The 13,186-nt window shown below is 47.6% G+C and overlaps 1 protein-coding gene across 5 annotated transcripts in view; it reads right to left on the bottom strand.

Moving 5' to 3' along the window:
* Nucleotides 1-692: 692 nt before the first annotated feature.
* MMP2 (matrix metallopeptidase 2) overlaps nt 693-13,186 on the bottom strand; it is a 115,966-nt gene continuing 103,472 nt past the window's right edge. For all 5 annotated transcript variants that reach the window (XM_030796923.1, XM_003263057.4, XM_030796941.1 and 2 more), the window contains 4 exons: nt 9,876-10,012; nt 8,480-8,639; nt 4,072-4,181; nt 693-1,594 (listed from right to left, as the gene is read on the bottom strand). In XM_030796923.1, coding sequence (XP_030652783.1) covers nt 1,491-1,594; nt 4,072-4,181; nt 8,480-8,639; nt 9,876-10,012 — 511 coding nt within the window. In that variant the 3' untranslated portion in view covers nt 693-1,490. The remainder of the gene's footprint in view (nt 1,595-4,071; nt 4,182-8,479; nt 8,640-9,875; nt 10,013-13,186) is intronic.

A 13,186-nucleotide genomic window follows, 5' to 3' on the forward strand; every position in this document is an offset into this window, starting at 1 on the left:
GAGCTTATCCATTAATACCAGCTGTGTTTAGAAGCAAGCACAGTGTTTCTCCCCTAGCTGTGTTTATCCAGCGTGGTTTTGGGGGTGGTGGAGGGTAGCAGGAGTGGTTTTGGGGGTGGTGGAGGGTGGTGAGATTCTGGTTTGAGGGCTAAAGCTCCTCTGCTAGGCTATCCTTTGGCCTTGTAGGTCCCTAATAGCTATGGGACCCTGGAAAAATCACTTCTCTTGAGCCATCAGTCTCTTCATCAATAAGATTCAACTGATAATAGCCTCTTTCTATTTATGTGGTTGGAAAGGTTAAATTAAGTGACACATGAAAAGCGCCTTGCACACAGAAAGCACTCTATTAATTGAGGGGAATATTATCGTTGCTGTTCATTGTTAGCAGTAGCATTAAAACTGATATGATTGCTAATGAAGAAACTGAGACTTAAAGAGGAAGCAAACCTTCAACAGATGCCACAATAAAGCAACAAAATTGCTGTTTCTTCAGGGCTCTTTCTACAGGGCAGAGGGACTAGAGCTTACTCTCCCTGAGGTTCTCTTGCTGTTTACTTTGGAAGCTCTGACCTTTCCAGCAGACACCAACACCTGTGCCCTGCAGGGAGCAGAGATTTGGACTTCTTAAGTTTCCGCTTCTGGCTGGGTCTGTGGCCCTTGTCTAGGCTCTGCTAAAACAGATGGCAAACACAGCCACTCAATAGGTGTCTTTATTCATACTTGTTGACATTTCCCATGGGGAACGGTTGAAGGGAGGGGCAGGGTGGGCTGAGCGGGAAGCCACGGCTTGGTTTTCCTCCATCCAGTGGAGAAGAGACTCGGTAGGGACATGCTAAATAGAGTGAACAAGGGAACCATCACTATGTGGGCTGAGATGCACTGTGCAGTGACTTCAGACAACCTGAGTCCTTCTGTCAGGAAATGCAATTTCTAAGTGGAAAAAAAAAAACAAGACCCAAAGAAAAAAACAAAGTGCATACAAGCAAACTGCTAATGTAAGAAAGGTTCTAAGGCAGCCAGCAGTGAAAAGCCAGGGGTTTGGAGTGGCCACCTGGCCATGCCCCTATCCCACTGCCCTATGCCAGGCTGTCGGGCCACCAGTGCCCTCTTGAGATAGTCTCCATTGGCTCCAAGGGTGCTGTGAGCCACAGAAGCTTGTGAAGGGAGAAGAGTCTGAAGTGTGGCAGCACCAGGGCAGCCCAAAGCAGGGCTGCATTGAAAATATCAAAGTATCTCTTTAGGGGTGGCTCTGAGGGTTGGTGGGATTGGAGGGGGAAGGGGCGCCTGGGAGGAGTACAGTCAGCATCTATTCTTGGGCACAGGGAGGAGCCACTCTCTGGAATCTTAAATTACCAGGTAGGAGTGAGAATGCTGATTAGCTGTAGAGCTGAAGGCATGGCTGCCAGGCCCTTCCGGGTCCTTCTCTAGTGCTCCAGGCCCGGTGTATGGAAGGCAGTGGAGAGGAAGGGCCTGTGGGAGCCAGGGCCAGCTCAGCAGCCTAGCCAGTCGGATTTGATGCTTCCGAACTTCACGCTCTTCAGACTTTGGTTCTCCAGCTTCAGGTAATAAGCACCCTTGAAGAAGTAGCTGTGACCTGGGATAGAGAAAGAAGAGACTGTGACCCCCTTATCCTGACATTCTGGCACACAGAAGGTTCCTGGGAACTTTGAATTTCTGCCTGGCATAGGGAAGAAGCTTTTAAACCAGAAGAGAGCTTTGAAAGGCTGAGGCAGGAGGATTGCTTGAGCCCAGGAGTTCGAGACCAGCTTGGGCAGCATAGAGAGACCCCCGTCTCTACAAAAAAAATTTAAAATTAGCTGGGTATAGTGGTGCATTCCTTTAGTCCAAGCTACTTAGGAGGCTGACATGGGAGGGTTGCTTAAGCCCAGGAGTTCGAGGCTGCAGTGAGCTATGATTGTGCCTCTAGCCTGCGTGATAGAGCAAGACTTTGTCCCCCACCCAAAAAAAAACTCAATTATGGCCGGGTGGGGTGGCTCACGCCTGTAATCTCAGCAGTTTGAGAGGCCGAGACGGGCGGATCATGAGGTCAGGAGATCGAGACCATCCTGGCTAACATGGGGAAACCTCCTCTCTACTAAAAATACAAAAAATTAGCCGGGCATGGTGGCAGGCGCCTGTAGTCCCAGCTACTCGGGAGGCTCAGGCAGGAGAACGGTGTGAACCCGGGAGGTGGAACTTGCAGTGAGCCAAGATCATGCCACTGCACTCCAGCCTGGGTGACAGAGGGAGACTCTGTCTCAAAAAAAAAAAAAAAAAAAAAAAAAAAAAAAAAAACAAAAAAAAAATTCAATTGTTTCAACCTGAGCTGACTGAAGAAAAGAAAACAAAAACAAAAACAAAACACAACAAAAGCCCAGAAGAGCCCCCTCTGGGAGTGGAAGAAGGGAAATGGCTGTGAAATAAGCTCTCTTATTCCCTGTTTGCTCATCTGTAAGATGAGCATAAAGATATCAACCTTCTAGGGCTTGCAGTGAGCAATAAGTCAGATAACACATCCTATTACTAAAAACAATAATCCCACTTAACACAAGCATCAAACTAAGCACATTGCAGGTACCAGAGGTGGCGAAACAGGATACATCCAGTCCTATCAGGCCCACAGATGGGTTTTATTTGACTCTCACAAGTTTGTTTTGTTTTGTCTTTAAATCTGAATAACTTGCCAACATGTAAACATCCAGAAAAGTCACACAGAAGTACAGATTTCTGGCTTCTTTTAAAAAAACTAGAATATCTAATATAGAATATCTAACAACACCAGGCCCCATTCTTTTCTTTGAGACCGGGTCTCACTCTGTCACTCAGCCTGGAATGCAGTGGCATGAACACAGCTCACTGCAGCCTCAAACTCCTGGGCTCAAGCGATCCTCTCTGCTCACCCTCCCCAGTAGTTGGGACTACAGGTATGTGCCGTCATGTGTAGCTAATGTTTTTTTAAATTTTTTTTTTAGAGATAGAGTCTCACTATGTTGCCCAGGCTGGTCTCAAACTCCTGGGCTCAAGCAGTCCTCCTGCCTTGGCCTCCCAGAGTGCTGGGATTACAGGTGTGAACCATGGCAGCTGGCCTAGGCCCCTAATCTTGCCTGCCAATAATTATCTGAAGGTGAGAAGGAAGCGTCTCCTGTAAATGAGGCACATGCTCTCTGATTCCGCGCAGACTCCACAATTCCCCACTGTCTGCCCCTGCCTGCTTTACTCATTTGTGCTACCTGCCTGACCCACGGAGCTGTTGGAGTTTGTGATTCCTGACATACATAATCTCATTTACTATTAATATGCTAGCATGTACTAGGTGCTCAATAGATGTTTATTCTTGAAGATAACCCCTAATCTAGCATCTGATTGTACACTGCTTTTTCTTGGACATGTAAGACCTTCAGCTACTGGAGGTGAGGGCCTGTGCTTGGCATACAGTAGGCGCTCAAAAAAAAAAAAATCTGTGGAATTTAGTTAAAATCTCCTCTAAAAAAGCCAAACTGGACCCATTTCCAGGACCCTAGAGAGCTCACAGATGCCTCCTCAAGAGTATGATTTTCAAACTCCAAATTCTATCCCTCACTGCTACTGGTTGTGTTTTAATCAGCAGGGGGCCAGGGGCAAACTGGTTGAGTGGAGGATCTTTGCCACATGAGCAACAGAGCATGACAAAGTTTGCCTTGTCTCAAATGGAGTCATCCTGCTGCTAATGGGAGGTGGTCACAGGCCTCCTGCAAAACCCAAAAGGCCTGGGATCAAACCCCAGAATGAATCCACAGCACAGAGCCCATGTTCCTTCTCCCCCAGCCCAGGCCTTCCACCCTCCCCTTCCCTGGCTCCAAGCCCTGCAGCTGTGAGAAGTCTTTCTGGGTCTTACTGCCTGGAGCCAGGCCAAGGAGCAGAGGTCAGGGATCTGGAAACCTTCCCAGCACTGGGATGAAGGAGTTGATTTGTTTTCCCGGGCGCTGCCTGCCTGCCTGCCCTGCACAATGAAGAAGTGTGTGTTTGCAAGGAGCTGGGCCCTGGCTAGGGGCGGGTAGTCCTAGAAAGCGGAGACAGTCCTAGGCGGCTCACCGCTGCCCTGCAGGTCCACGACGGCATCCAGGTTATCGGGGATGGCATTCCAGGCATCTGCGATGAGCTTGGGGAAGCCAGGATCCATTTTCTTCTTCACCTCATTGTATCTGTAAAGAAACAGACACAGTGAACCAGCAGGGCCTCTCTAAAGGACAGTTGCCCCCTGGCCTGGATGGGAGCACCCAGTTGATGGCTCCTGGGTAGGCCTCGGAAACTGGACCTAGCCCTTCAGGGAAGCAGCCAGCTGCAGTGGAAGGAAGGGCATGGAATCAGACCTGAGTCTGAGCCTCAGATCTACAACTTTTAATTATATGACTTTGGATAACCCCATAAAAACAATCTCATGATTACTGCTAACACTTACAAAGCACTTACCACATGCCAAACAGTGTGTTAACCACTTTCCACACAGCCTCTGTTTTACCAGCTGTAAAATGGGGTTGTGTCTAATTTAGTGTATTTAATTTAATGCATGCATTAAATAAAACAGCACATGCCAAGCCTCTATCTCCATGTCTCATAAATGTTTAGTAAGTACTTAAGAAATGTTAGCTCCCTTACAAACAAATCCCTGCTATAATCCGAGGAGTGCTAAACTAGAAGCCCAGAGATGGGAATCTGCCCCACCATTCTTTCACTTCATGGCTTGGAAAAATTGCTGCTTCTTCATCTGCCACAGGGAGATGACAGTCCCTGCCCTGGGAGATGATCATGGCTGGGGCAGTGAGGTTACAATGCAAGGTGGAAGGTACGTGTGAGTCCAAGGCCTGTTAGTCGCAGGGTGGGCCACATGCCACTTCAGTTCCAGCGGCAGCAATCCTGGGCCCCGCCTTTAATTCAGGTAAATACTTTGGGCATCAGTTGGTATGTTCTTCTCCCTGGCCAGCAACTCTTCTGTCTTTTAAGATTTTTGGAGAACTTTTTAAATGCTGCTGTCATGTTGATTCCTTTGCTTCTCCGCTTCATTATTCCGTAAATATTTACTGAGCTCCCACTGTGGGAGCTAGGTATATCCTAGTAAACAAGATCAAGTCTTGCCCAAGTGGAGCTGTTTCTAGATGAATCTGTGTTTGCATCCCATCCTGGTAGCAGCCACCCTTTGCTCCACAGTGCCTCCTAGTGGGCTGTCTTCCTCTCTGCAGCCAGCCTTGACCACCTCCACCCTGGACCCCAACAGCAGCTTTCCCTATATGCTCCCTTCTAGAGGGGACTTCTCCCTCAGCCATCACCCCGAAGAACTAAAGCCTTCCCTTAATCCAAGCTGCAGCATAAGACTCGTTCTTACAAAACCTGGCATGCTTCCTCATGCCCTGGGTCACCAAAACCAAGTTCCGTAGCTCAAAATCCCGACACTCCCATCCAAGGCACCTCCACTGAGCCCTCAAACTACATTCCCTAGCGTTAGGATGGTTTGGAGATGTGTGTCCCACACTTGAACTGGCCCTCATTTCTTTCTCATTCTACCCACAGAAGATGGGGATGGCAGAAGTCAAGCCCATTTTACAGATGAGGAAACTGAGGCTCAGATAAGAGAATTATTTTGCTTCCAAGTTATTTTCATCCAGAAAGAATACAAGCACTGTGGTGTCAGAAGATGTGGTACTTCTCTGCAGCTGTAGAAGTTGCCATGTATAGCAGATGTTAAGAACACAGATATTTGTGTCCCAGCTTTTTCTTGAGCCACTTTAGCCTCAGTTTCCACATGGGAAAAGGAGCTAACAGTATTTACCTCAACTGAGAAATATAGGTGACATGCATAGCCTCAGGCTGGGCTATGATAGAGGCCCCATACTGAGAGCCATCATTATCTGATTCAAATGTGTTTACATAATTTTCCCTCATTCTACTAGAAACTACAAGAGGGAAGGCTGTGATGATTTCTTGACCCCCGTCTCTCCAGCAGCTAGCTAAGTGCCTGGCACACAGCAGATGTGGAACATATATTTGTGGCTTACTGAAAGCTTCTACAAGCAGGGCCTGAGCTCTTCTGGCATGCTGAGGACAGCTGCTCAGCCTCTGTCACTCTGGGGTCTCTCTCCTTCTCCAGCAAAGATGCCTCTGGGGCCTCTGCAGACTCCACGGCAGGGCCAGTGTCACAAGCTCATTCACCACTTCTCTTGGAATAGAGATCCGTCTCCTTTGAAAGCCAGCCCAGAGCTTCTGATAGGCCCTTCAGCTCTGCCCCTTTTCAGGAAGTCTCAGGGTGGTTCCTCTGCAGAGTAGGCTGTCTGTCCTGGCTCTGGCTTTGGGAGGTGGGCTTGTGTGGAAAAGGACTGGGAGGCAAATAACTCTGCCTGGAAATCCAGCAAGGCACTGCCACAACCTCCATGCCTGTGTGTGTGTGTGTGTGTGTGTGCGTGTGTGTGCATGTGCGCACACGATCATGTTCCTACATGCTAGGAACAGGTCTGTTTTTACATGTTTACATAGATACAGTGCATGGGAAAGTGATTTAAAAAGTCCTTCCAACACCATAATTTGAAAACATCAGGGCTTTAGGATTCTAAGATTCACGTTTCTGTGGGTCTGTGCCGCTCACCAGCCACAATTCTAAGACTTGGAGATTCAGGGCTCCCACAATGCTGTGATGCCATTTGCAGTGTGTGTGTGTGTGCGTGTGTGTGTGTGCACACTGTCTGGGGCTAGTGTCTGGAGCCTGCGGGTGGAAAGCCTGCTCTGTGGTTTCCTGCCTGACTGTTTTCTTTCTTGAGGCTTGAGATATCAATCAGCTTAGGTTGCTAAGTGTCTTAGCAATATGTCTGGAATTCCACCCTGACATGGGCAGGCCTGGGATATAAAGTTTCTGAATGCAGGGCAGCTGGGGGGCAGAGTAGTGGGGAGGAGGGAAGGGGGAGAAGACAGAGGCTTTAGGAAGTAAGCAGGATTGTTTTGGGGATGGCAGACAAAGGCCTCAGGAAGTGCCCTCTAAAATTCTTGGGTAGGGCTCAGATGCAGTGGCAGCCATGGAAAGAATGTGGGGATACCAGGAGGGAGGGGATGGAAAGACACACCACAAGTCTTTGTGCCCCAACTACTCTTTCCTCACTAATCAAATGGACTGGCAGATATAGTAGAGGGGGTACTCGGTTAGAATACAAGATAAGTAGCTATAATCCTGGCTTTGGGCAGACACACATCTCTCAATAGCTTGGACAAGTTATTTAATTTGTTTGGACCTCTATTTCCTTTTCTAAAGAGTGTGAAGAATTACAGTCAAACTCTTGAGGTTTGGGCTACCTCTCATCAGCCACTCCTGGATATTAGGTTCCCTGGTCATGACTATAGCCCCTCAGAACTGGACCCTTTCCTGTAGATAACCTGGAGCACAGAACCACCTGCTTCCAAACTGTTCCCCTGCCAACCTGCACCCACAGCCATGGGCCTGCTGTGGGCATGACACAGGGCACCTGCTCCTTCCAAGGGGTCTGATTTGGATGCTGGCTTCTATGGATGACTGGTGCATCCATCTCTAAGTCTTCTTCATATTTTGTCCTCTGCCTTCATGTTCCCCCATCTCTTGGAACCCCCATTCCACCATCTCAGGTACAGAATAGTAGTGAAGAGTGAAGACTAACATGTTTTCCCAGGAGACAGAATGCCAGGGTTCAAATCCCAACCTGTCCCTACCTGGCTATGTGACTCCAAGCTGGTTACTTAACCTTTCTTTCTTTTTTTTTTTTTTTTTTGAGATGGAGTCTCGCTCTGTTGCCCAGGCTGGAGTGCAGTGGTGTGATCTCAGCTCACTGAAACTTCTGTCTTCTGGGTTTAAGTGATTCCCCTGCCTCAGCCTCCCTAGTAGCTGGGATTGCAGGCATGCACCACCATGCCCAGCTAATTTTTTTGCATTTTTAGTAGAGATGGGGTTTCACCATGTGGCCAGGCTGATCTGGAACTCCTGATCTCAAGTGATCCTCCCATCTTGGCCTCCCAAAGTGCTGGGATTACAGGCGTGAGCCACTGTGCCCAACCACGGTTACCTAACCTTCCTGAACCCAAATTTCCTCATCTGTAAAATGGGAGGAATAATAATTCCTATCCCGTAGAGCCCTTGGGACAGTCTCTGGCACATAGTGTCAGTAGGAGCAGTTATTATCTTTATTTTTATTACCCCCTTCTTCAGTGAGTCATTTCAAAATGTGGGGGTCCAGACCAGACATGGGCCAATCAAAAGAATTCTGCAAAGAGAAAGGATATTCCAACCAGAATTATATCAGCAATGTGTACAAGAATGGTTCACCTTTGGCAACATCTCAGAGGTGCTAGAGACCAGAGGTTAGAGACCAGAGAGAGGGCATCCAGAGCCCACCGACCTCTGAACTCAACCCAGGAGGCTTGGAGCCTCAGGGCAGCTTCTCTGTCTCTCGCAGCCAACTGTGCTGCTGTCCTACCCACCGCCCTCCCTTACCTCCAGAATTTGTCTCCAGCAAAGATGTATGTCTTCTTGTTTTTGCTCCAGTTAAAGGCAGCATCCACTCGCTGGACATCAGGGGGCAGTCCCAGGCTGGTCAGTGGCTTGGGGTACCCTCGCTCCAGGGTGCTGGCTGAGTAGATCCAGTATTCATTCCCTGGGGTGGAAGCAAAGGGTGTGTTGGCTGGTACTGACATGCCCTAGGCCAGCCTGTTCCTCCCATCATCTGTCTGTCCACGGGCCCCACTGCAGCCATTCCCAACAGAGTGCAACTTCCTGCTCACTCCTGGTTGCAGTGGCTAGAATCAGGGCTCACACAGAGGGCTTTAGAAGTCAATTACAGAAGGTGCCTGGTCAACGTGAGTTGGGGGATAAATCCAGCTCACACTCTGCTCACCAAGTCGTGCACTCTAAGGGCCTTGCTGCCGTGAAGAGGCACCTTCTGCTAATTTGCCAAAAGGTGCCCTAGGAGCCAGCAGTTGCCCTGGCCGGGACCCATGATTATGGTGGATTGGGGGAGATGGGAGCCAGGTGGTGGAGACAATAAGTACCCACAGTCTTGGCTGAGCCTTTATCTTCTCTAGGATCCCACCTCAGACCAGGGCAGTGAGGACCTCCTAAGTCCTTCTTTATCCCTCATAACAGCCCAGCTGTCTGTCTCCCTGAGTAGTTTGTGAGCAATGTGAGGGCAGAGCTTGTATCCCCAGGGTCTGGCAAAGCCCAGCACATGGAAATGCTCCAATAAATGCTAAATGAGCAAACCTGAGCCATACAGACCTCACCTTGATGATTTCTACCACTTCTAGGGGCTCCTTGTACTGTTATTTACTTAACATTCTGCTTTCAGTGAATTCATTTTGAAATCTTTAAAAACAGATTTATTAAAAAATGTTTTTTCGCTGTCAAAATATCAGTTACTGAATAATCCGTTTCTGTCCTGATTTGAAACTCCACCCTATTGTAACTAACTACCTCTGTTAAAACCAATTTATGTTTAAAAGTAAAAATGAAAACAAGTATTCTTTAAAACATTCAAACTAAAACTGTTACCTGCCAAAGACTGTATCACTACAAAGGCGTTAGGGACACACCAGCACTAAACTGAGACTTTTTTTCTTCTAGAAAAGAAATGAGATGGATTGAAAAGAATTAAGAAAATGAAATGTGTACACTGAGGGTTAATGCCGTCTGATGTTGGGTGTCGGAACCAGTCTCCCAGAGGAGTTGCGCACTTTGGGAAATAATGTTGAAAGAATGAATCCTTAAAGGAGAGGGAGCACCCATGGGTGCATAGGAACTGTGGTTTGGGAGGGAGAGTGAGCCTGGGACACCCAGGAGCCCTGGTGCAGAGCCCTGTGGAGCTGAGGGCCAAGGAAGGGTACTTCCCACACACCTGCAAAGAACACAGCCTTCTCCTCCTGTGGGGCCTCGTATACCGCATCAATCTTTTCCGGGAGCTCAGGCCAGAATGTGGCCACCAGCAGGGGCCCCATGGGCTTGTCACGTGGCGTCACGGTCCGCCAAATGAACCTGGCAGGAAGCAAGGAGGCACAGGAGACCACATCTTCAGTCACCCTGCAGCTCGAACAACATGCACCCCCCAAACCCGCCCAGAAACATCCCAGAGATGATTCCATGATGGGAGTGGGAGGCAAGATCAAAGGAAGGTTAGAGAAGGACTGGAGAACTGGCAGAGCTCCTGTCTGCAATCTGCTGAGCTGAGAAACATCCTCCTACCCTGTTATCTCCCTCTACCTCCTCCAGGAAGCCTTCCCTGACTACCTCTGTCCATATTGTGTTTTCCCTCTCTAAGCCTCTCAAAATCATCAACTCTGAGTGCCTGAAACAGTAGTGTCTGTTTGTCTTAACTCTTCTATTTGATTAGAGGCCAACTGGGGCAGCAGCTGATGACACTCAAGTATTTCCTGAATTAAAATGAAATGAATTTGTGTACTTTGTCAAGAGTAAGAGTTATCATTTATTGAGGTCCTACTAAATGCCATGCGCTTTATGTGCCTTGTAATTTAATCCTCACAATCTTTTAAGACAGCATGCACTCTGGATGGTCTACCTGGCATTAATTATCTATTTCCCCACCATCCTTTTTCACAAAACTCCACATTTATGATCCAGCCTTCACCTCCTCAGACCCTGTGTCCCCAGCCCCCATTCTAGGGGTAGATACTGATTGGTCTAAGCCACTGGTTCTCAAAGTGCAGTTTCCTGACCAGCAGCATCTGCGTCACCTGAGAACTCATTAGAAATGCAAATGATTGGGTCCCTCCAGAGATCTACAGATAAGAATCTCTGGGCTTGGGGCCCAGAATCTGTGTTTTAACAAGCCTTCCAGATGATTCTAATGCATGCCAAGGTTTGAGAACCACCAGTCTAAGCCAATCAGAGTTTAGCATTCCCCAGCACTGTTACTGATTCAGCAGTTGCCATATGACTTACAGTGGTTTAAAGACAGAACACACAGACTTGTATTTCACATCTGGGGGTCTGTGTGTGTGTATCTGTGCGTGTCTCTTTCTCTCTCGCTTCCTGGGAGAGGGCAGGGATTAGAGCCCCAATTGCCACTGGTAGCCTTCTTGTGACCATGAGGGAGAACCAGCCTTAGGATGAAGTCAGTGCAGAGGCTAGCAGTGGACAAAGACATCAAGCCACTGACCCTCTCTCTGCCCCTGTAGGCAGCTCTACCCCTGGACTTTGTACCATATGAAAGCAATTTCTCTCTACTGTTTAGGCTGGATTGAGTTTGCAGAGGGATGGTCTCTGTTATTTGCAGAAAAACATCCTAGCATAGGAAGGTGTCACAATTTTTATTTAGCAAATGAAGCTCAAAGAGGTTAAGATTCAAATTACTTAGTTATTACTACATCAATGACTAAGTAAATTAGTTATTACCAAGATTCAAATCCAGATCTGACTCCAAAGTCTGAGTTTAATCACCCTGCGATACTGTCCTTCATGACCCCCACCCTCACCAGTGCCTAGCAGCAATTTTTGCTCGTGGTTGAAGTTTAATATTTACTGGTTAACCAAATAAGTCCATTAAACACTCATCAAGTTCCTTTCGAAAGAAAACTGTGATGTGGTAGGCCAGGGATGGCTCCAGCCTGGGTCCGGGCTCTGCATCCTTTCCTAGGCCCCACACATCTGAGATCTGCATGTGTGGTCAGGGCTTTCTTAGTGGGAGGAGCTCCAGATGAAGGACATTGCCAGATCATTACAATGGGGACTGCAGAGCAGTGCTGACATCTGCTGTCATATATCCTGATTTGGGCATTTGAGGCCTGATGGGACCTGATTTCTCACTACATTCTAAGTCTTATCTCTCACTGCATTCTTGCCATTTCCCCACTGGCTAGCAGACCCTACGAAGGGCAAGGCATCTGCACCCCAGAATCTGGCCCAGTGCCTAGAGTAGAGGAAACTTCCTGAAAGTTTATGGAACATCTTCTAGCCTCACCAGATTCTCGCTGGCTAATCCAGAAACTTTCCCATCACTATGGCTTGGCTCTGCAGGTCCCTCTGTCTCAAAGAACCTCCTAACTTGTCACCCCCATCAGATTCTTGCTTCTCCTTTAAAGGCTCTGCTCAAATGCTGCTGCATCTGTGAAGCCTTCCTTGACTGGGACGTGCTCACAAAAGCACCTAATGCCTCTGCGATCACTTTTCTTTCATCCTGCCATGTCAGTTCTCTATGCCTATTTCTCAAACTGCACTTGTGATGCACAAACTTTAATGTGCATCAGAATCACTGGGAGAATTTGCTAAAATGCAGATTCCTGGGGCCTAGCCCCAGAGTTCCAGTCAGGAGGGTCTGAAGCTGGGGAAGAAAACCACCTTTTAATACTCACACTCTAGGTGGTTCTGTTATAGGAGGCCCATGCGCCTGTCTTTGAGAACACGGATCTAGCAGCCCCCCACCCCACTGTCCCGAGAACATCACTCTTTCGCCTCCAGCTACTAAAGCCTAGCAAAGTATTTGGCACAGTAGATGCCAAACAATTATTTGTCAGTAACAATAGCTAATATGAATACACTTACTCTGTGTCAGGCATTGTTTTTGTTCTCAGCACTAAGTTCATCTAATCCTTACAACAGCCCTAGGAGATAGGTTGGAATATTAGCCCATTTTATAAATGAGGAAACCAAGGTAAAAAGAAGATACTTAATTAACTTGCCTATGATTATATAACCAGTAAGTAGCAGTTACAGAATTCTAACCCAGAGAATCTGGCTTCAGAGTCCATTTTCTCAACTACTACACTCTATGAATGAATAAATGGATGAATAATGAATATTGGATGGCTGGATCATAAATAATGGATAATAGATGGCTGGCTGGCTGGATGGATGATGGATGGAAAGATATAGGTATGGATGGATGGAAGGATGGGTAGATGGATGGATGATAGAAGAATGGAAGGACAGACCCTTTAATGAGGTCCTAGATACTGCCTGCCATTCTCCAGGGAACTAGGGCATTAGAGTAAACCTCAGCCTTTAGTCAACTGAATGGTGATCTTTATCTATAGCATGAAGAATACCATCTCTTTCTACTCTGCAGCCACTCACCACCCATACACAGAGTAATTTGGCCGTTTGAAGGCAATGCCATTCTAGAAGAAGGCCTGTGGTAGACTGAATTATGGTTCCCAATTCTTCCCTCCATTTCGATTTTAGGATTATGCATTC

This window comes from Nomascus leucogenys, chromosome 2 (assembly GCF_006542625.1).
Source record: "Nomascus leucogenys isolate Asia chromosome 2, Asia_NLE_v1, whole genome shotgun sequence".
In the NCBI taxonomy this organism is placed as follows: domain Eukaryota; kingdom Metazoa; phylum Chordata; class Mammalia; order Primates; family Hylobatidae; genus Nomascus; species Nomascus leucogenys.